Source organism: Talpa occidentalis, unplaced genomic scaffold (assembly GCF_014898055.3).
Source record: "Talpa occidentalis isolate TD23 unplaced genomic scaffold, MPIMG_talOcc4v2.1 talOcc4.4, whole genome shotgun sequence".
Classification (NCBI taxonomy): domain Eukaryota; kingdom Metazoa; phylum Chordata; class Mammalia; order Eulipotyphla; family Talpidae; genus Talpa; species Talpa occidentalis.
The window spans coordinates 46,830,705-46,854,337 of record NW_023604295.1 but is presented as its reverse complement, the minus strand read 5'-3'; the positions used below and the strand labels follow the sequence as shown (position 1 = coordinate 46,854,337).

At 39.9% G+C, this 23,633-nt stretch overlaps 1 protein-coding gene across 1 annotated transcript in view; it reads left to right on the top strand.

Annotated features, from left to right (window-relative positions):
- The window catches only part of ARHGAP31 (Rho GTPase activating protein 31), a 108,428-nt gene that overhangs the window by 60,113 nt on the left and 24,682 nt on the right, over positions 1-23,633 (top strand). The window contains exons 2-6 of the mRNA XM_037525501.2: positions 2,097-2,199; positions 4,527-4,671; positions 18,896-18,978; positions 19,931-20,038; positions 20,659-20,801. Of these exons, the coding sequence (XP_037381398.1) occupies positions 2,097-2,199; positions 4,527-4,671; positions 18,896-18,978; positions 19,931-20,038; positions 20,659-20,801 (582 nt within the window). The remainder of the gene's footprint in view (positions 1-2,096; positions 2,200-4,526; positions 4,672-18,895; positions 18,979-19,930; positions 20,039-20,658; positions 20,802-23,633) is intronic.

Sequence of the window (23,633 nt, the reverse complement as noted above, 5' to 3'; positions counted from 1 at the left end):
TAGCTAGACTTAGTTCATCGAGTTCCCACACAACCTCTATGCCTGAAGACATTAGCATTTGAGACTTGAGTAGTTCCATGCAAATCACTGCTCATAGCACTCCCCTATGGACCTCAGGTGGATGTGGATCTGTCCAGGGATCAAAGTGACAAGTGACTCCACGTTTTACAGATGTGGAAACCGAGAAACAAATATTACATATTTTTCCCAAACTTACCAAAGCAGTTTGGTGTCCAACTCTGTGTTAACCATAAACCACCAATAGCTTGGGTGAGATGGGGAAAGAGTCAACTATTCTTGTGCAAACAGGGATTAAACAAACAAACAAACACAAATAAGGCAAAATTATTTTTTGTTTGTTTATAGGCATGAGACCATCTACAAAGAGTGTCTCATAGGAGTGGGAGACAAGCATCTCACCAAGAACCTTATTTCATAAAACAGAGCAGAGTAGAGCTCTTCTAGTTGAAGCCAGGCAGAAACTCAGGATCCCTGCTCACACTCAGAGTCCCTTACCATCACACTCACTCCCAAACTCTATTCATATAGTAAGTGGATCTACCTCTGTTCTGTCCTCAAGATTTCCGATCCCAAGTCCACCCTCTGCCCTCTTCTCAGCTAAGCTTCTCCTCAATTCTAGAGGATAGGAGCAAAAAACATGGATGTGTCTTAGAAGGGAATACTCTGGGGGTGGAAGACCTTTGACAGACAAGTGGAATATTTAAGTATGAGGAATTTTAGTGACCATGTATGTGTAGTTAGTAGCTGAAGGAAATGGGGGTGGGAGGTTTAGACAGTATTGTCATACAGAATCCAGGAAGAACATAGAATCTGAACACCCAGTGTCACCATGGAAAGTCTAGTCCAACTTGGAACTGGGTGTAGGCATGATCATGTGCATTGACATGATCATGGGTTGACATTAGTGGGTTGACATTAGTCTACTGGGTCATTCATGGATTGGGTATGTTTTGGGGGAATGAGCACACTGCTAACCCAAGAACTAATTCATGGAGTTCCCACATCACTTCTCTGCCTGACTTTAACATTAGAGACTTGAGTAGTTCCATGCAAGTCACTGCTCATAGCGCTCTCCCAAGGACCTCTGGTGGATCTGTCCTGGGACCAAAGTGACAAGTGACTTGCTGCTCTCTCCTTACCATCCAGAAAACCAGTGGCTGCCTTTTCTTAGTCACTGAGCTGTTTGAGCAGTTCTGGCTCAGCCCTGGAAAGAAAAGTGTAGCCAGACTCTTCCATGACTCTTCACGGCAGGAATTTGAGAGGCCATGTCGGTCTTTTACTTGTGATCCTTTCAATCAATGCCTGACCCATTTGGTGATGGTGGGAGGGTTGGTTCTCACCTTAAAAAAAAGAAAACACTTCTTTAGCACTTTAAACTTTAAATCACCTTTAACATTCTGGCAGATTTTCTTCTAGTCATTTTCCTTTGTAATTTTTTGTTAACATAGCTAAATTCACAATGTAGATTTGACTTTGTGTTTTGTTTTTCTTCTACCTATCTATATATTAAGACTTGTCTCATGTGTTAATAACTTTTCATAAGCAACAAGTAATCCTGAGTAAGGTACACAAATTTACCTGTGCCCTGGGTCTTAATGTATAAAATAGACAGTGGGTCTCTAATTTTAGTGGGTAACAGTCACCTAGAAGGCTTTTGCAAACAGACTGCTGGGCCCCACCTCCAGAATTTCTGATTCAGTGGGTCTGGAGACCAGCCTGGGAATTTGCATTCCCATCAAGTTCCCAGGAGATGCTGGTCAGGAGACCACACTTGAAGAACCAGTGAAATGAGGTGGTTGAGTTGTGGGATTTTCAAGGTCATTGCTGGTTTCAAAATCTAAGTTTTTTCATATTTTTCACATTCTTAAAAAAACAACTCAAGACACATGAGTTTTCTGAACTTTAACAAAACCCTACAAAAGAACATTATCTACTACTTACAAGTAATTATTTCCACTTGTAACTCACATGGTTCCATACTCACTTCTTGAAGTTACCTGGATTTTTTTAAAAAGAGTTTCTTTAATGGGCAGTCAGATTTATACTAATACTTCTTTTTCTTTTCCTTTACATAGTTCCATATGTACTGAAGAGCTGTGCAGAATTTATAGAGACTCACGGCATTGTGGATGGAATTTATCGGCTGTCAGGAGTCACCTCAAACATACAACGGCTAAGGTAAGCGAAAAGAATCATCCCCACAAGAATTCTCCCATCTTTCCTCTGGCCACAGGTATCGGGAGTATTAAAAACCTAAAGGGAGTAGGGAAAGATGGCAGGGTTTAAAATCAAGTGCTGATGTTTTCAGATGCCTAACTGTCCTTAATCTAATCAGGAAGTTCTCTAGTCTGATGTAATTCTTTCCAACAAAAGCTCCTGAGGGCTTTTATTAATCTGCTTCTTAGTCTTGCACCAGATTTCTCCTTCTTAGGTGGATCTGATTTAACTCAAATGATTTAAATTACAAGTTAGGAAAACATGCTTTATTATTATTTACTCACCTAGCCAGAGCTCAGTGAGATCCCTGTTACATAGAGTTCAGAACTTGGATTTGGATGAGAGTTTTTTTGTTGGCACACTCAACATTTGATATTTCATCTGGGTGGGAAATCAGAAGTCTACATGACCATGCATTTGCCTAATTGATGCTGGTATTTTAAAAAGTATCGATAGATGAACCTATTTCTAATCCCATGGATTTATCTTAAACGTTTGGAAGAAATTTCTATCACATTTAATTATGAGGACAATAACCTTCACAGAAAACACAGATATGTTTTATATGTTATATATAAAATAATAAAACAAATAAATATACACATATATATGGAGTATAGTATATATAAATACAGGGTATATATATGTATAGTATGTATATAGAGTATATCAAGAGTATATATATAAATGCATATACATACATTGGTATATTTCAGAGCTAAGCATTAGTAATACATATACTTTTTAATGACTAAAACAATAGGTTTATATATTTTGCATATTGTTCTTTAACACCAAAAATAACTTTTGTGTCATTTTAATATATTTATTGTGTATTCTTTAGGTATAAGTGTACAATTTGAAAACAATAAAAAACAGCCTTAATATAAAATATATAAAATTTAATAAATAATATAGTAATTCATTTTTTGTCTTTTTACTCCTATTTGATTTTCTGCCCCTCCCTTCCAAGTCTCAACAAACTTATACCAAAGTAATAAAACATTCTTTTTACTCCTGGAGAAGTGATGCCTGTTAAAAATAACTTTTTTTTGCAGCCATGGACTTTAATGGATTTATGTGTTAACATAATTTCACTAATTTACTAGTATGTCATTTTTTAAGAGTTTCCCAGCAAATGCTTTTTAATGGCTAGCACTTAGCTCTGAAATATACTGCACAGTAGCTGGTACGGTGGAATGACACTTGGGTTATGGCTAACTCTTTTTCATTTCAGGATCAATCATAGCCTTGACAAGAGAAAATTTTAGCTAAATAAATGAGTAAGCTATAGATTGTTCTTGCTTTGCCCTCTTAAAAAAACACACACCAATGAATTTATGTGACCATGGCATGGTTTTCTTTTCAAAGCCCCATTCAGTTTCTTTCAGGCTCTGGAAGCATGGGGGACTTCCTTGCCCTTTATTTAAAGAGGCAGAACCAGATTCTAAGTGAGTGGGCAGCCAGCTGTTTTAAAATACTGGTTCTGAGATTCCCATGGACTTTGTCACTGCTTTTGCTGACCAAGTAAATACCTTGAAGGAGTCTAACTTCTCTTCTATATTAAAATGCAAATACAGCATTTAAAAAAACAGATTTTTATACTTGTAAGTACACATTACTGAGGTTATATATTCATGTAACCTTGTTAAGAAATATTTTTAAATTAGATATGAGACTTGAAATCAGATGGTGTTCCCAGACAACCCTCTACAGATTGTGTAAGAAGATAGTTATAACTCATCTATCCTGTTGGAATCACTACTAGGCAGCCTAAAAGGTTCCATTCAGCATCAAAGAGATATGTGGTTAAAGTTCTCAAACCGTGAATTTGGTCCTCCAGATAAAACAAGTTTGTTGACAAGAATATATGGAGATGAATGATAACAATCTGACTCACCCTGGTTTTGGTCTTTCCTCCAAGAAAGAGCAGCTCATTTAGAACAATATTTTGGAAAAACTGAATTCTCAACAGGCTGTTTTCCCAAATTGCTTTCATATTTCCCCACTGTTCATAATGGAGACTGTGGACATAATGCCATGAGAAATCTATTTGTAAATGGGCATTATGTCTTTCTAATCCCAGCAGCTTTTATAGGGAAGATCCAGACCTGGAGTGGAAGTTTTCTCATAGCTTCTCTGGGCCTGCAGTAGGTCTTTTCGAATAAAAGTCAAAAATATAGTCAGATCAGCAGTTTAGGGTCTTTTTATCCCTAAGCAGCCAAGCAGCTGCTGACATGGAACACATGCTCCCTGGGATTGTTATGTCTCTGTCTGTGTTGTTTCAGGCAAGAGTTTGGCTCAGATCAATGTCCAGATCTGACAAGAGAAGTGTACCTCCAGGACATCCACTGTGTGGGCTCACTCTGCAAGTTATACTTTAGGGAGCTGCCCAACCCCCTCCTGACTTATGAGCTCTATGAGAAATTCACGGTGAGTGTTTGGATTTCCATTATGGCTACCCAGTGGGACTCATGGATGGGCCAAGGACAGTTTCAGCACAAAAATAACAATATTCTCCAGATGGTCGACATTATCTTAGCTTGGTGATGGAAGTAGGATGGTATGGTGAGGAAAGTAGGGTAGTGGGACTGTTAAAGTTTTCCTTTCTTAAGTTTTCAGAACCATGTTTGTTTTAAGAGCTGGGTTAAATTATCTCCATGTTTATTTAACCAAATGTTGTATAGGGAAGAAACTAAGAACCAGAGAAGTGAAGCGACTGACCCAAGGTCACACAGCAGGACAGGAATCTGAGCCTCTAGATGCTACACCCACTGTGCTAGTTCATTTTCATCATACTATTCCTTCTGTTTCTTTGGGGAGCTGGGGAAAGAGGGGAGTGGGTGGGAATGGAGAGAGAACAAAAGAAAGTCAAGAGAGAGGTCAGATAGTTGAGAAAAGAATCTAAGAGAAGCTGCCTCAAGGGAGTACAGGATTGGCCAATGAGTTGTGCTAGTGGAGGATGGATGGGCAGACTCCTAAGTAGCAGCTATATGAACACCACACAGGGCAGTCATAGGAAAAGTAAAAAGGGGAATAAATGCATCAAGGATGTCTGCAGAGACAGCATTAAAAAGTAGGACTTGAACATCTGGCTGCAGGTGGAGGTGCAGAGATGGCAGAGTTGGGTTTAACTGAAGTTGAGATTCAACTAGTACAAGTAGATTGAGTGGGTGAGTTGTGTGCAAGAGAGTGACTGAAATAATTGACGGCAGAATTTTGTCTAGTTAAGGAAGAAAATGAGGGCATAAGGCAGATTATTAAGAGCAAAAATGTAAGTCAGTGGATTTTTTAATACTTGTGAGGACAAGAGAGTGCTGGAGTAGGGTGGTCAGAAGGGGTGCTTGATTGGGAAGAGCTGCGATTATTGGGAAGGACTAGATCTAGGGACTGGCCATGGAGAGGAATCTTTCTCATGGATCCTGCAACAAACTTGCTTTGATCTTATAAAAAAGTTTTTCAATTTGAAATCATACAGGAATAAATGATACATCTAAAAAATTGGGCTTGGGCCATTAAACATATATTTAAGAGTTTTCAATGATATAGGAAAACACTAGAAATGATAATCAAAAAAAAAGATATGCAATAGTATATTAAGGAATTCAAAATTGTATTATTAAGAAATTAGGAAATGTATATTAAGAAATTAAGATTAAAAAGATGTCAAAGGATTAACATTTATTTCAATGATGGAAGTATAATTTTCCCTGCTTCTTTATATTTTAGCTTTCAAAACTTAACCACTGAAAATACATTAATTTTTAATTTAAAAAAATTAGTGGGCCTCCTTGGTGGCACACGGGGTTAAATCTCAGCACTATGAAACTATCAGCAGCCACTGCAGCATGAGTTTGATTCCCAGCCAGGGAATTACCCACATGGTGCGGCAGACCTCTCCTGTCTCGCCTGCTGCTCCCTTCAGCAGTGTATTTCAGTCAATCTGCTTGTTCTGCTCCCCACTCTGTTTTTGGTGAATCCTCTCACCCTCCGCACCTCTGTTCTTGTATGCATAAATAAAATAAATCCTAAAAAAAAATTAGTCCAGAACATACAACCCAAGGATGAATGCTGAAACTAGAGAAGCCATCACATGCCAGCTGATATGGAAGTGTCAGTGGGTAGGACCCTTCCCTTGAGATCTAAGGCAAAAGGGAAAGTACCGCCATTGTGAGTGACCAGCTAAGTCATCACTTGGCCATTGAACCACAGAGGAGTCTTTCCCAGGAACCAGGTAGAAAGGTTGTGGGCTTCCTGTGGGCTTCCTTATAAAAACTTTTTTATAAGATCAAAGCAAGTTTGTTGCAGGATCCATGAGAAAGATTCCTCTCCATGGCCAGTCCCTAGATCTAGTCCTTCCCAATCATCACTGCTTATGATTATTTCCTCATTTTAAAAGTAATTATGCTCAGTAAAAGACAATTTGGAAAATGGAGCAATGTAGAAAAGAACATTGGCCTCTACTTTTAAAGACTAAAGACAACTACAGTTAACATGTGGATATTTTCATCAGCCTTATTCTTCACATAATGTTATTGTTGTGTTTCGTTTTCCCAAGTGAAAACAAAATATTATTGTAAAAATTAAGGCAATACAGAAAAGTGTAAAGGAGAAAATATAAATTACCTGAAATTTTACATGTCAGGCATATCTGCTATTAACATTTCAGGAAATATCCTTAGATCACTCATGTGCACGCTCGCTTTCTCTCAATTTTCACTTCTAAGCACTATATATTTCTGTGTTAGAATGTTTTAAATTCAACAATATGGCAATCTTTCCATGTAATTAAATTTAGAGAGAGACATTATTTTCAGAGTATTCTTTCAAATGTACCCTGATTTCTGAAACCAGTTTCAACTGATGGGCACTCAGAATTTTTGTTCTCAACACTTTGCTTTTGGAAATGTTGTTTGCTAAAGTAAACAACATTATAATAAATAATCTTGTACATATATCTTTATACTTTTATATGCTTATATCCTTAAGGAAAAAAGTCACAGAAGTAGATTTACTGAGTAAAATGTTCTTATTTAAAATTTTGCTATGTATTACCAAATTGTCCTCCAGAAAGACAAAAATGTTCTTTTTTCTTCAGTCTCCCCAACACTGGCTATTTTCAGTTTGTTATTTATCTTGTTGTTTTAATTCATGCATAAGACTCTTGTTTGTTTTCTACATAGTTGTAATCTTCTCATCAGTATAATAGTATCACCTTGAGGGTGTTAGACCAGAATATCATCCTCTTCTTGAACTGAATGAGCCTGATTTATCAAAACTAAAATTCATTCTATGATACTTGGGATAGATAGGAATTTTTATCTAGAAACTTCAGAAATAAAGTTTCTTCTTAGATCTTGTTTACAGGCTTAGAACAAACCCATATTTGTCACTCCATCTCCTGTTCCCTGACTTTGCTATTTATTCTGTTCTCCCACAGCAACAGAAAAGTACGAAAACAGTATTATTAGCAACTCGTCATCCAATTTCAAGAAATCTAACTCTGAATTCAAACATAGCTATTAGCACTAATAACTAAAATAATGAAGTTTTGTTGTGATTCTAATAGGTAGGACCTAGTAAAGTTAATTGTTGAAGAATTTATCCCTGAATAGATTTCTTGATCACAAAATGAATTATGATAATAAAAGGAAACCTTCAAGAGCATGGAACTAGCTCTGCTACATTGTTAGGCATTCTTTTTTTTTTTTTTTTTTTTTTTTTGCATGCTTTTTTTTTTTTTTTTTTTTTAAATATTAAATTTTATTTTTATATTCCCCCATACAATTGCAAACGCCCCATTCTGACCCCAATCCTTCCCCTAACGCCCCCCACCCCCCAAAAAGTGTCTCTGGTTCATAGTTTTTTTGTTGATTTTGATTTTCACTTTCTTATATTCATTTTCCTGGTCCCTTATTTAAGTTTTCTAGATTCCTGCTATGAGTGAGACCATCCGGTATTTTTCTTTTTCTTTTTGGCTTATTTCGCTGAGCATGATCCCTTCCAGTGCCATCCATGTTGCTGCAAATTGCATGTGTTTATCTTTTTTGAATGCTGAGTAATATTCCATGGTATATATGTACCACATCTTCTTGATCCAGTCATCTATTTTTGGGCATTTGGGTTGTTTCCAAAGCTTAGCTATTGTAAACAGTGCTGCTATAAACATAGGAGTGCAGGTGCTCTTTGGAATTGATGTTTCTGTGTCCTTTGGATAAATACCTAGGAGTGGAATTGCTGGATCATATGGAAGCTCTATGTTTAGTAGGTCCAGAAATCTCCACACAGCTCTCCATAGTGGTTGGACCAGTTTGCACTCCCACCAACAGTGCACAAGAGTTCCTTTTTCTCCACATCCTCGCCAACATTTGTTGTTGCTAGTTTTTTTAATATGTGCCATTCTCACTGGTGTGAGATGGTATCTCATGGTAGTTTTGATTTGCATTTCCCTGATTACAAGTGATGTTGAACATTTTTTCATATGTCTGTTGGCCATTTGCATTTCCTCTTCAGAGAAGTTTCTTTTTAGCTCTTCTGCCCATTTTTTGACTGGATTATTTTCTTTGTTGTTGCTGAGTCTCATCAGCTCTTTGCAGATTTTTGTGATCAGTCCTTTATCATTAGTGTTGGGTGCAAAAATGTTCTCCCAGTTGGTGGGGTTTCTCTTTGTTTTTGTTATTGTCTCTTTTGCTGTGCAGAAGCTCTTTAATTTGATGTAGTCCCAGCTGTTTATCTTTCTCTTCACTATCACTGCTTTGGGTGATGTGTCTGTAAAGATGTCTTTGATGTGCAAATCCCGTAGTGTTTCGCCTATATTTCCTTCTATGTATTTTATGGTTTCAGGTCTTATGTCTAGTTCTTTAATCCATTTTGAGTTGATTTTTGTGTATGGTGTGAGGTAGTGGTCAAGCTTCATTCTTTTGCATGTAGCGACCCAGTTTTCCCAGCACCATTTATTGAACAAACTTTCTTTGCTCCAATGCATAGTCTTTGCTCCTTTGTCAAAGATTAGTTGACCATAAATCTGTGGGTTTATTTCTGGATTTTCTATTCAATTCCATTGGTCTGTATGTCTGTTCTTGTTCCAATACCATGCAGTTTTGATGATTATGGCTTTGTAGTATAGTTTGAAGTCTGGGAGTGTGATGCCTCCATTTCCTTCTTTTTTTTTCAGTAGAGCTTTGGCTATTCGGGGTTTTTGGTGATTCCATATGAATTTCATCAATAATTGTTCTATTTCTTTGAAGAATGCCATTGAGATTTTGATTGGAATAGCATTGAATCTGTATATTGCTTTTGGTAGGATGGCCATTTTAATAATGTTTATTCTTCCAATCCATGAGCAGGGGATGTCTTTCCATTTCTTTGTGTCTTCTTCTATTTCTTTTAACAGTGTTTTATAGTTTTCTTTGTATAGGTCCTTTACCTCTTTTGTTAGATTTATTCCCAAATATTTGATTTTTTTTGTTTCGATAATAAAAGGGTGGTTTTTTTGATTTCTTCTTCTTCAGATTTATTGTTTGTGTATAGGAAGGCTACTGACTTTTGCGTGTTGATTTTGTATCCTGCCACTTTACTGAATTGATTGATGAGTTGAATTAGTTTTTCTGTGGAGATTTTGGGTTCTCTATGTATATTATCATATCATCTGCAAATAGTGATAGTTTGACTTCTTCTTTTCCTATTTGGATTCCTTGGATGTCTTTCTCTTGTCTTATTGCTCTGGCTAGGACTTCCAGTATTATATTGAAAAGCAGTGGTGAGAGTGGACATCCTTGTCTTGTTCCAGATCTTAATGGAATTGCTTTCAGCTTTTCACCATTGAGAATGATACTGGCTGTTGGCTTGTCATAGATGGCCTTTATGATGTTGAGGTATGTTCCTTGTATCCCAAGAATTTCAAGGGCTTTTATCATGAATGGGTGTTGCACTTTGTCGAAAGCTTTCTCAGCATCTATTGATATTATCATATGGTTTTTATATTTCTTTTTGTTGATGTGTTGGATAACGTTGATTGATTTTCGGATGTTAAACCATCCTTGTGCCCCTGGAATGAATCCAACTTGGTCGTGGTGAATTATCTTATGGATACATTGTTGGATTCTGATAGCTAAAATTTTATTGAGGATTTTTGCATCAGTGTTCATTAGGGAGATTGGCCTATAGTTTTCCTTTTTTGTGTTGTCCTTATTCGGTTTTGGTATTAGTGTAATATTGGCTTCATAGAACGTGTTTGGTATTGTCCCTTCCTTCTCAATTTTTTGGAAGAGTTTGTGAAGGATAGGCACTAATTCGTCTCTGAATGTTTGGTAGAATTCATTTGTAAATCCATCAGGTCCTGGGCTTTTGTTTTTGGGGAGGTTTTTAATTACCATTTCAATTTCGCTGCTTGTAATTGGTCTGTTTAGGTGTTCTATTTCTTCTTTATCTAGCTTTGGGTGATTGTAGAGTTGTAGGAATTTGTCCATCTCCTCTAGATTGTTGAACTTGTTTCCATATAACTGTTCATAGTAGTTACTGATTATTCTTTTGATTTCTGCTGTGTCCGTTGTGATTTCTCCTCTTTCATTTATGATTCTGTGTATTTGTGCTTTCTCCCTTTTTTCCTTTGTGAGCCTGGCTAGGGGTTTGTCTATTTTATTTATTTTTTCAAAGAACCAGCTCTTGGTTTCATTGATCTTTTGGATTGTTTTTTTAGTTTCAATTTCATTTATTTCTGCTTGGTTTTTATTATTTCTTTTCTTCTACTGGTTCTGGGGTTTTTTTGTTGTTCTTTTTCTAGATCTTTGAGCTTCGAGATTAGGTTGTTTCTTTGAGTTCTTTCTTGTTTTTTGATGTGAGCTTCTATTGCTATATATTTTCCTCTTATTACTGCTTTTGCTGCATCCCATACATTTAGGATATTGGTGTCCTCCTTGTCATTCAATTCAAAGAATTTTTTAATTTCTTCTTTGATCTCCTCGTTAGTCCAGTGGTCTTCCAGTAGTGTGGCTTTTAATCTCCATGAGGTAGGATAGTTCCTTGCCTTCTTTTTATGATTTATTTCTAGTTTGATGCCTTCGTGGTCAGAAAAGATGGTTGGTATGATTTCAATCTTGGTGTATCTGTTAATGTTTGTCTTGTGCCCCAGTATGTGATCGATCCTGGAGAATGATCCGTGTGCGCTTGAGAAAAATGTGTACTCCGTTTTTTTTGGGTTTAGTGTTCTATAGATGTCTGTTAAGCCCAAATGCTCTAGGTCCTTATTTAGAGCTTTAGTTTCTTTACTTATTTTTTGTCTTGTTGATCTATCCATTGTTGATAGTGGTGTGTTGAAGTCTCCCACTACATATGTGTTTTCTCTGATGTCTGTTTTCAGAGAGGACAACAGTTGTCTGATATATTTTGGTGCTCTTTCGTTTGGTGAGTATATGTTAATGAGTGTTATTTCTTCTTGAAGTATTGTCCCCTTAATCATAATGTAGTGACCATTGGGGTCTCTTTTTATTTTTTTGAGTTTGAAGTCTGTTTTATCTGATATAAGTATAGCTGTTCCTGCTTTCTTTTTTGGCCCATTTGCTTGTAGGATTGTTTTCCATCCTTTGACTTTGAGCCTATTTTTATCTTTTGTAGCTAAATGTGTTTCCTGGAGACAGCAAAAGGTTGGGTTTTGTTTCTTAATCCAGGCTGCAACTCTGTGTCTTTTTATTGAAGAGTTTAGTCCATTTACATTTAGAGTTAATATTGATATGTTAGCATCTGTATTTGCCATTATGTTTGTCTTTCCTTTGATTTTATTTATTTATTCTTTTAATAACTTTTTTTTTTTTTTTGGTCTTCTTTCGTTGTTATTCGTCCCTCTGAGGTTCTGGCTTTAGGATTCCTTGTAGTATTTTTTGGAGTGGGGGTTTAGTCGCAATGAAATTCCGGAGTTTCTCTTTGTCTGGGAAGGTCCATATTCTTTCTTCATGGAGGAAAGAGAGCTTTGCGGGATAGAGTATTCTTGGTTGGCATCTGTTTTCTTGGAGTCTGTTGACTATGTCCCTCCACTCTCTCCTTGCCCGTAGTGTTTCTTCAGAGAAGTCTGATGTCAGCCTGATTGGCTTTCCTTTGAATGTTATCTGTTTCTTCCCTCTTGTCAGCTTCATTATTTTTTCCTTGTCCTGGATTCTTGGGAGCTTTACTATTATGTGTCTTGCTGTGTTTTTCCTTTCGTCGTGGAAGTTTGGTGTTCTTCTTGCTTCTTGTATATCAATTTTCAGCTCCTTCTTCTCATTTGGGAAGTTCTCTTCAATTATATCCATGAATATTTTCTCTGTTCCTACATCTCTCTCCTCTCCTTCTGGAATTCCTATAACTCTTATATTTCCTTTCCTCATGGAGTCAGATAGTTCTCGAAGTCTTTCTTCATTCTTTTTCCTTCGTACTTCTCTTTCCTTTTCTGTTTTGGTTCTTTTTATTTCTGTGTCTTCAAGATTACTTATTCGTTCTTCCATTTCATCTATTCTGCTTTCATTGCTTTTCCCAGAGTTCTTTAGTTCCTCCATTAATTCTTTGATCTCCTGCATTTCTCTTACTTCCCTCTTTAGGGACTCAATTTCCTTCTTCTGATCTATCACTTTTTTAATCATGGCAATTTTAAATTCTCTTTCTGGAAGGCTCAGAAGTTCTTCCAAGTTGCTGTCGTTGCAATCTGGGGAGTGGTTTTCTTTTTGTGGCGTGCTTCTTTCCTGAGGAGTTTTTAGGTTGCGTGTGGTTCTTCTACTCCCTACTGTCTGTTTTCTAATTTGTCGTATGCGTTGGGACACTGTGTTGCTCGGACTGACTGACATCTTGGGTGAACTTCTCCGCTCCCCTCTGGCTCTTCCAGGAGCCATCTCTGTCTTCTGGGGGAGATTTCTGCTGGTTTTAGGCAGTTTTTACTGAAGAAATGTCCCTGTTCTCAAATGGCGAAGCGGGATGCAGTCCCTGCGCCTCCGGTTTCAGGCACACTCTTCTGCGCACCCGGTCTGCCCCGGACGTGGGTGCCTGCTCCCTCTGTGGGCTCAGACTGCTGGTCGGAAGGGGCCTGGCGTGGAATAACTTCCCAGCTGGCCACTGGGTCCTCCAGAAACCTTCTGCCCTTTTCAAGCAGTCTTAAGAAATGTCCTGTTTTATAGGGTGTTAGTGACTTTTTTTTTTCCTGGTCGCTAGGTGGCGCCAGAGATCTCTCCTATTGTCCTTGGGGGGCTGTTTTTCGCCTCCCCCCACCCCGTGGGACAGAGAACAGAGCGGGAATGGTAGGGTACACCTCAACAGCTTTGGGGTGCTGTGTCTGCCTTGTGCCCCACCGTCGTGGAGAAACCACGCCCCGAATTTTCGTGCCCCGGGTCTCAGTTCAAAGCCCTCAGTTCCAGGACGCGGGCTGTAGCCCAGTTCAGTGGCGCGGGAAGGGCGCCTTTTGCACCCCGCTCCCGTGCCTGGGCGCCTGGTTCCTGCTCACTCAGGGAGGGACTTTCACCTCAGTGAGGACCTCCGTGAGTCTCCCCGCAAGCCTAGGTCGTCTCCCCGCAAGCCTAGGTCGCAGGCGCGGGGACCCGGGGACCTGGGCAGCCGCGATCCAGGTCTGCACTTGCTTTTCTTTTTGATTTTTTTTTTTTTTTTTATAGAGGCATGTTTTATTTGTTTGTTTGTTTGTTTGTTTGTTTGCTTTGTTTATACATGCACTGGGTACAGTCAGAAGCACAGGAAGGTGAGAGAATTCACCAGAGCCAGAGGGGAGAGCAGAGCAGGCAGAAGGACTGAAGTACACTGCTGAGGGGAGCAGCGGGCGGCAGGAGAGGTCTGCGTGCCATGTGGGACCCTCCTCCGGTGGCCGGGGAGCAGCCAGGGATCGAACCGGCGCCGCAGAGGCCGCGGGCAGCCTTGCAACCCAGCGCTCAACCGCTGCGCCACCGGGGAGGCCCTGCACTTGCTTTTCAAGTGCGCCGAGCGCGCCGCTCTCTGTGCAAGCTTACCGGCAGCCCGGGCTGTGTGCGCGTCTCCCGGGGTCTTTGTTCTTCTCTATTGGCGCCAGGAGCCGTTCGCTCACCGCCGCTGCTGCGGATCCTGCAGGGTTCGCCTCAGCTCCCGTTCACGGGGTGTGGTGGCTGCAATAGTTCCTTTCCACTCACAGTCCCGCTTGCTGCCTCGTTTGTTCTTGTGGGCCGTTTTGGTTTGTTGTTTCCTCCTCTCTGCGGGTCGGAGAGTGCCGCCTCTGCGGGCGGGGGAGGGGAGCAGGGTTCTGCGCTTCCCTCCCTTCTAGTCCTCTTTTATGGCCACTTTCTTCTTCGGGTAGTTTGCTGGAGTCGTCCGTTTATCTTCCGTGTCCCAGTTCTCACTGGGACCTGCCGCTTTTCCTCCCTATTCACTTTTTTTAATGGGAGATCTTACTCGCAGCGTCTCCTCGCCGCCATGTTGCTCCGCCCCTCTTGTTAGGCATTCTTATAATGATTTAGTTAAGCCAACCTGCATAACTAAGGTAGAATAATATCACAATGGAATAATAACAGAATTAGAAAAAGTAATGGATTAATATCAAAAAATGATAATAGCTACCATTTATTGAGTACTTACTGTATGCTTTGTTACAAATACAATTTTATCTCATTTTCAAAATCAGTCTATGAAGTAGGTTTTGTCTTTTTTACAGATGAGTGAGTTGAGGCTCATGTTACATTAAAATAAAGTTAACAGTTCTGAGGGGCGCAAGTATTAAAATGAGGTGAAGAAAGCATCCCAAACGAATGAAGGAACTATTCAATGAGCAAATTGGAAAGGGGGAAAAATCAAATAATATTCTTATCATTTAGCAGATCTGGAGTGGAGAGGACTTTTTTTTTTTTAAAGCTTTATTTATTTTATTTATACCAGCACTGGGTACAGTCAGAAGTGCAGGAGGGTAAGAGAATTCACCAGAGCCAGAGCGGGGAACAGAACAGGCAGAAGGACTGAAGTACACTGCTGAGCGGAGCAGCAGGCCGCAGTAGAGGTCTGCACGCCATGTGGGACCCTCTCCCAGCAGCCGGGGATCAAATGGGCGCTACAGAAGCTGGGGGCAGCTTTGCAACCCAGCGCTCAACTGCTGCGCCACTGGGGAGGCCTTGGAGAGGACTTTTTGAGAATAAAACCAAAGGAAAAAAAATCACCAAACACAAATTGAACCCCAAAACTATATATAAATTATTTTTCCATAAAACATACTTCCAAAAGTAAAAGGCAAGTAAACAACTATGTAAAAACAAATGAACAAAGAACCTCAACAGACAATTCATCAAAGAAAGAGAATTATTTTTAAATTATAAATGTATAAGAAAAACATATTTGACTATAAAAGAAACATTATTTAATATTACCATTTCATGCTGGTGAGCCTATGGTGAGATTGACTCAGCTTTCTATTGAAAGTGTAAGTTGGCTAGGTAGCCCAGAAAGTCCTTTCAAATTGCTATCAACAGTCCTAAAGTGCTGTTATTTTTTAATATGTCACTAAGACAATAATCAGATGTACACACAGATCATTTTTTTTAAGTTTTATTTATTTTTTATACAAGAACTGGGGTGCAGGCCAGAAGCGCAGGAGGGTGAGAGAATGCACCAAAGACAGAGTGGGAGGCAGAACAGGCAGACAGACCGAAAACACTGTTGAGGGGAGCAGCGGGCAAGACAGGAGAGGTCTGCGGCGCCATGTGGGTTTCTCCCTGGCCGGCCTGGAATCGAACCTGCACTGCAGAGGCTTTGGACAGCTTCACAGTGCTGCGCTCAGCCCACTGCGCCACTGGGGAGGCCCCACAGATAATAACATTGCAGTGTTATTATCACTTCAGAAGTTGGGAAGTAACTACATGTCTGAACATTGAGAAATGGGTTAAATAAATGATAATAAATCTATTGTTTCCAGTCCTGTGTAGCTGATGAAAAGACACATATCTGAAGACCATACACTGGCCACAATATTAAGTTATATGCAAAACAGTATATGCAACCAAATAGAAAATGACACCAATGTTCATAATGGCTGCTGCAATATGTGGGCAGTTGCTTCTCTCAAGCTTCCCTTGTGAGTAGGTTACTAGTGGTTATTTTAATTTTGAGTATATGCATTAGCTGCCTGTGTCTGCTGTGGTATGGATACTATGTATGCCTGGCAGACACAATTCTAGGTGTGGGGATTTAAGGGTGAACAAAACTGATAAAAATTCTTATTCGCATGAAACATATTTTAGTGAAGGAGATAGCTGATAAATTTAAAGCATAGTTCTATCATGAGAATGGTTAGCAAGCACTATGAAGAAAATTAATGCAAAATACAAGGGAAAGAATGACAGAGACTGCTATTTTGGGTAGGATAAATCAAAGTTCTCTCTATGAGATGATATTTGAACAGAGGCAAGGATGAAGCGAGAGAACAAACTGTGCAGATATCTGGGAGAAGAAGGTGCCCAGAAGAAATAGCAGATGCACAGGCTCTCATGAGGGACATGCTGAGCTAGTTAGAGGGGAACATGTGGAGGTTGGCATGGCCTGTGTGGAGCTAGACTGCAGGAGAATAAGGGGTGCCGGGGAATTTACTCATGGGTCAGGTTACATAGTGGTTTGGCTTCCACTGACCAAGAGAGAGAAGTGTAAGGACTGTGGGTCTGCAGTTGCAAGGAAAACTAACTTCGTCCTGTGTATACCTTTGGATACTTTGCATTTTTTAAATCATGTGCAAGATTACTTTTTAATTGAGTTATTTTAAGATAATTTAATATAATAAGCGACTTCATAATAATTTTTAAATAATTAATGAAAAATAAAAGGCAAAGACCGAGTCACATCTGAAGGGAGAGTACTAGGGTGTTCACTCTGGAGAGAGGTGCCTGATGGCACGACTTGGGCTTCAGGGATGTCAGCTGTGATTGGTTAAACAGGAGGGAGGAGGGGCCTCCCTGGTAGCGCAGAGTTAAGTTTCAGCACTATCTAGCTACCGCTAGCCACTGTGGCAGGAGTTTGAGCCCCATCTAGGGAGCTGACCCACATGATGCAGCAGACCTCTTCTGTCTCCCCAGCTGCTCCCCAGCTGCTCCCCTCCACAGTGTATTTTTGTGGATCCACCTATTCTGCTCTCTGGTGAATCCTCTGGCTTAAACCCCAGGTCTTGTACGCATAAGTAAATAAAAATAGATCTTAAAAAAAGTTAAATAAAAAAATAAACAGGAGGGAGGAGCCTGCCTGAAGTGGTTGAGAGCCCAGCCTTCACCGGAGTCCTCAAAGGTCAGGAAACCAGACTTATTGAAACTAATCAAAAGAGAACAAATAGTCATGGATTCATCCTGAATGGTTTGAGATTTAATCATTAACCATGGCTTGGCTAATATTGAATAAAATTCTCTTTCAGGCAAAGTTATAGCTACCTTCCTCAATTTCCCAATGATGGGTTCTGCTATCTTAATGGGAGAACATAAAGAAAACTAAAAATAACACTTGCAGTGACAGGATGAAAGGAAAAGGAGGATCTAAAGAGCTTCTGAATAGGATCGGGGTGTGATGGGGAGAGATTATGAATAATGAAATAAACACCAATCCCAAATGGGACTATCCGGGGTGAGCTGCCTGGCTTCCCAGAGAACAAAAATGACTAATATCTTCCCAAAATATTAAGGGAACTTTCCATGAAGGCTGTTAAATTGACCTACACCATTATTCCTCAGACACATTTTTATTAAGGGTGGGAGGAGGTGGGGAGTGTGTGCAAAGCTTTGCAAAGTTCATTCCAGCTCTGCAGAGAGAGGAAGAGAACCCCCCTTCACCAGATCACCACCTTTGCAAGACAGAATGTGGGAGGGTCCACACAGCATTCCTGGGCCTCTCCTTCCCCTGAGCTTCTCTCCCTAGCTCCCTTTATGAGACTCTCCCTGTCTTGGAAGCCAGAGACCTCTCCACAAATCTGTTTCTCAATGACAGCTCCTGGGAAGAGAGCAGAGATGCCCCCCTCTCTCATACACCCAATTCTTGCTCCCCGCCTTTGCATCCTGCATATCTCAAAAAGCTAGAATTATAGCAGAGATCTTGCTTATGCTGGCTCTAGTGTCAGACTTACAAGCCTACCAGAGTGTGACTGTGACCGTTATCCTCACCTCAAATTTCACCCCACCTCTGCTTAGAAAATGAAACCTCAAGTTTTCCCATGCAGAGAAATTTGATTGCCTTCAAAACCAGGGGCCTTCTGTATGTATGTTTTACTTCCATTAAATAAATAAATAAGCAAACAGACAAGCAGTGGACAAAGTCCTTGCACGATGTGCCAAATAAGGAAATGGAGTATTGCCAGTCAGTAAATAAAGGGGGTGCCTATTGTGTGCCAGACACTGTGCCAGGCTCCGGGACTCATCACAACCATACTGCTACACCTTCTTTATCAGATCCTTGACAACCACTCGAGGATGCACAGAGACCCCGACAGTCTTGGCACCCCTGTGTGCACATACTGTTAGAGACTTCATATCATGAATCCCCAGAAATGCTAGCATTTGGTTTTTACTAAAATAGCATGCCTTTTGAAATGGTGATCTCAAGGCATCGCTGGGCGGCTGGAATACCAGGGGCCTAAATGAAACCAGGATGCAGCTGGGTGTCCACCCTCTCAGTCACTCACTGGGTCTCTTCTTGTTCTTCACAGGAAGCAGTGTCACACTGTCCAGAAGAAGGCCAACTGGCCAGAATCCAAAATGTTATCCAGGAGCTTCCCCCATCCCATTATAGGTAAGAACCCTTGGTAAAATAAATTTATAGCCTCTCAATGTGGTGTCATACCAAAGAGGCAGGCTGGCTTCATGAAAGGGACAAATTCAGTGGACAGTGGCTTTCTTGGGGCATTTTGAGATGGGTGAACTGGTCACATTTATCAGAGTGAGTTGTTGCCTGCTCAGGGACATTGGTGGGAAGCAGAGGCCCATGTCCAAGTCACTTGCAGGCTCCCCTCAGTGTCCCACAGGAAGTCATTCCCATCACAGAAGCCAGCCTCATGGTGAACCCTTGCTCTTAGGTTCACGGCGTAACCAAATCTATGTAAACCAAGAGGATTTTGTAGCTCTTGAGCATGTGGCTGGACTAATATTTGCTTATTAGCATCAACTCTTACATCATCCTATCCTTACATTTCATTCTCATTGTTTAGCTCCCAAGTTTGCCACCTTTCTGAGTATTCCCTAAACCTGCCCATCTTTTAGAAGGGGGCAGATTTTGATGTGATATAAACTTCCTAGCATTAATAGATGTTACTCATCCATGAAATGAGCTGCTAACAAGTACCAAGTTACCCTTTATAGGTATATAATTACCCAAAAGGCCATGATAAGAGCCAGTTTTAAGACCCTGTTGAGGCAGTTTTGCTCTGTGAAAGGACTGGGTAATCACTAAAAACCTCAGGCATTGGGGTGCTGTGGCTCCCTGCTTCTGTCTTTGAGTGGTGCTGCAAGAGCCCCAGATGATTCTGACAAGATCTTGCCCATTCCACCCTGGACCAGCATGCCTAAGGCCAAGAAAATAACTTCCATCAATCTCGATATCTTCCTGATATTCCTCCAAAATTCACAAGATAGAAATATTTAGTCTTTTGAATCCAAACTTAGAAATTATCTCCAGATGTCAGGCTTCACATAGGCACTGAAGTTTCCTACTTTGTCCAAAATATCTATCCGCATGAACACTACAGGACCTTGGAATACCTGATTCGACACCTGGCCCACATTGCCTCCTTCAGCAGCAAGACCAACATGCACGCCAGGAACCTGGCCCTTGTGTGGGCACCAAACCTCCTCAGGTAATTACCCCAGTGGGCTGCTTTCAGCCAACACTGGAGTCTTCAAAATTGAAGCCACCTTCAGACCAATCTGTAGTGAAATGGTCATTAGTAGCAGGTATGACTTAATGGTGATTTTAATACCCTATGCCCTTTGCCTGCCAACCTGGAACTCTAGGTTCCAAGTGTTTTATGGCTCCTGCTGAGATGTGGTCAATGTTACGGTCTTTATGTTAGAATCTCTTGAAAAGGCTTTTATTGTCTTGGGAGCTCATTGGCTTTTGTTGGTTTGAGTGGGATCACAACTGGTTGCAACCTGAATCAACTGCTTAGTAAATGATAACCTGCCCCATGAAACAGTTGGATGGGAATGGAAAGAGGAGAGCCTTTGTAGAAAAAAAAATCAATTCCTGTATATTTACTGATATAGTCTTTGTGGTATTACAATGTATAGCACCTGGTAATTTTTAAATTGGTTCAGTATGTTGGGCTTCACAATTTTGGTAAGTCCCTGCAACTGATCTTAATAGTTAAAATAGTCTACAGATTAACAAATTTGTATGAAAGGCCCACTGGCTCCCCCTTCTGCTTCAGGTTATAGGGCTGACTTGCTCACTGAATGTTTTTCTTCCACAATTTAGGTCCAAAGAAATTGAAGCCTCTGGTTGCAATGGAGATGCAGCCTTCCTTGCAGTCCGGGTCCAGCAGGTGGTGATTGAGTTCATATTGAATCATGTGGATCAGATCTTTAACAGCGGCGCACCAGGGTCTCTGGAGAATGATGGTAACAGCTCTTCCTGGCATGCACTCCTCTAGCCCACCCTTCTTTCGTGCCTTAGGCCTGAGACCCCAGAGTAAATTAGGGTGGTCTTGGCTCTTGCTCTGTGTGTGCGTGCTGACTACTCTCTGTGCCCAGGTCTGTGTATGTGCAGCTAAGGTGCGTGTGTGTTTGTGTGTGTCTTTAGCGTGTTACTGATCAGTTGTATACATAGACCATTCCATGAATATGGTGTGGTGAGATGGAATAATATTGAATGGCTTATGTGAGTACTTAAACTCTTTGAGTTATTATCTAAAGGGACTGGCAACATTCTTTTCTTCAACTACTAGATCTCATCTTTACTTTTAGTATATTTCAGAAGACCCTTTTGCCTTCAACTTGAAGTCTTAAGTGAAGGACTTAAGACACACCATGTTCATACTCAGAATGCATTCTCTTTGCAATCACTTCTTTCCTTCTTATTTTTTTTCCTTTGATCTGATTAGTTTTGTGTTAATAAACTCAATAAGCATCTATTGAATGCCTTCAGTATACTAGACACTGTCTAAAATGTTGCAAGGAATAAAAAAAGTCAAGCTATCAAGGCATGAAAGGACATGGAGATAAGGTAAATGTCTGATACTCAGTGAAAGAAGGCAATCTGAAAAGGCAATGTATCACATGATTACAACTATAGGACATTCTTGAAAGCATTTCTTGAGTGTTTTACTTTGTTCAGCCCTGCACCAGGCACTAGGCACACAGAAATGAGTGTGTGTTTTTCTGTTTGTGGGCATGTATATGCAGAGACTAGTTAGCATTGAAACCCACTATAGCCATAGTGGTGAGAAAGATATAGCTATTTCTAGCTGGAAATTATGAGATGCAAGATCTGTTCTTTCAGTTCTGTGGCTATCATAATAACAACTGTTTTTATGCTGCTTGAATTCATGTGCACCTAACTCATAAAAACCCAAAATCTAGTTGATCAAGAAACCTGGTAACTACCATTTGTGTGAAAATGCTTTTCCAACATTGGTTATATATTAAGATTACCTGGAGGGCTAGTTAAAGCCTGGATTGCAGAATATCATTAGCATGATACACTTGATTAAAACATTATTTTCTAGTTTGGCTAATCTATGTGCAAAAATCAAGTATATTCATCAGAATAATCAATTGCAGTTAACCTCAAGTTTTGATTGCTGCTACAATTGTTCCCACTCCTATTCTCTGTGACCTTTCTTAAAAATTTTTTTTATTATGATAAAGATCACAGAACATAAGATTCACATTTTAATCATATTGTGCGCACAATTCAGTAGTATAGTCACACAGTTGTGTAACCATACCACTATCTAATTCTAGATCATATTCATCATTCTAAAAAGAAATTCCATATCCATTATGCAGTCATTCCATATAACCCCCTGTCCCCTAAACTCTGGCAACAATTTATTGACTTCTGGTTTCTATAAATCTGCCACTTCTGAACATCTCATATAAATGGAATCATATGACATGTGGTCTTTTGTGTCTGACTTCTTCCACTTATCATATGTTCTCAAGATTTATCCATATCGTCTCATGTACCAGTACTTCATTCTTTTTCATGGCTGAGTAAAGTTCTATTGTGTGGATATACCACGTTTTGTTCATTCATGATCAGTTGAAGGACATAAATTTTGTTTCTACTTTCTGGTTATTAAGAAAAATGCTCCATGAAGATTCATGTACAAGTTTTTATGAGAACATGTGTTTTCAATTCCCTTGGTTATATACCTAGGAGTGGCTGACCTATTATCTTTACTTTAACTCTCCTACTATAAATGTGTTTTTAATTGTAAGCTATATAGCAAATCCTTTTTGAGAGTAAATGGAAGTAATATGCACTCATTCATTTATCCTTTTGAGTCAACCAACAATTTGCTGGGGGTTTATTCTATGCCAGGAAATATTGCAGGCACCCCCAAATCACCATCTCACTGACTTACCACAACAACCGTCAGAGTTATCAACCATATTTTACACATAAAGAACCAGAAAAGCTGAGTGGCTGCAAAGCCACACAACAAGTAACTGGTAGGAACATATGCTGCACTTAAATCTTTCAGCTTATCCATTTTCCTTAGTTCTATGCTGCCTCTATGAGGAAGAAAAACAGCAAAATAGATAAATAAACCACTGTGGAAAATTAATGACTTTTGAGAAATGTTTTTCTAGACAGAAAATCCCATCCATGACAATTAGTGTTAGTGTATTTCTAATTCCAGCTTTGGAAAGGCCTACTCTCTTGATCTTTGCCCCAGGCATCTTTTGTCCTGCACATAGACACCCAATTTACTCTTTAGCTTTCCACTCTTCATTGCCTCCAGTATGTATTATTCAGTGCCTTTCTATTTAAATGTTCTTGTCATCAATCATACTCACTTTCATTGGCAATGTACCATAGTTAATGTTTAAATAAAATGAACTATCAGTCTGGAATTTCAGATTTGGAAATAGGGTACTGTTTCATACCAGAAAGATTCTCGAACTCACTGAATCTATATTGTGAATTGACAGATGAAAGGAATGATCCAGAGAGATTTTAATATACCAAGATTCATTAAAACATAAATATGGGGCCTCCCCGGTGGCGCAGAGGTTGAGCACTGGGTTGTGAAGCTGCCCACAGCCTCTTCAGCACTGGTTCCATCCCCAGCTGCTGGGCAAGGGTCCCACATGGTGTGCAGACCTCTCCTGCCTCCCGCTGCTCCCCTCAGCAGTGTATTTCATCACTCTGCCTGCTCTGCTCTCCGCTCTGGCTCTGGTGAATTCTCTCACCATCCCGTGCTTCTGACTGTACCCAGTACT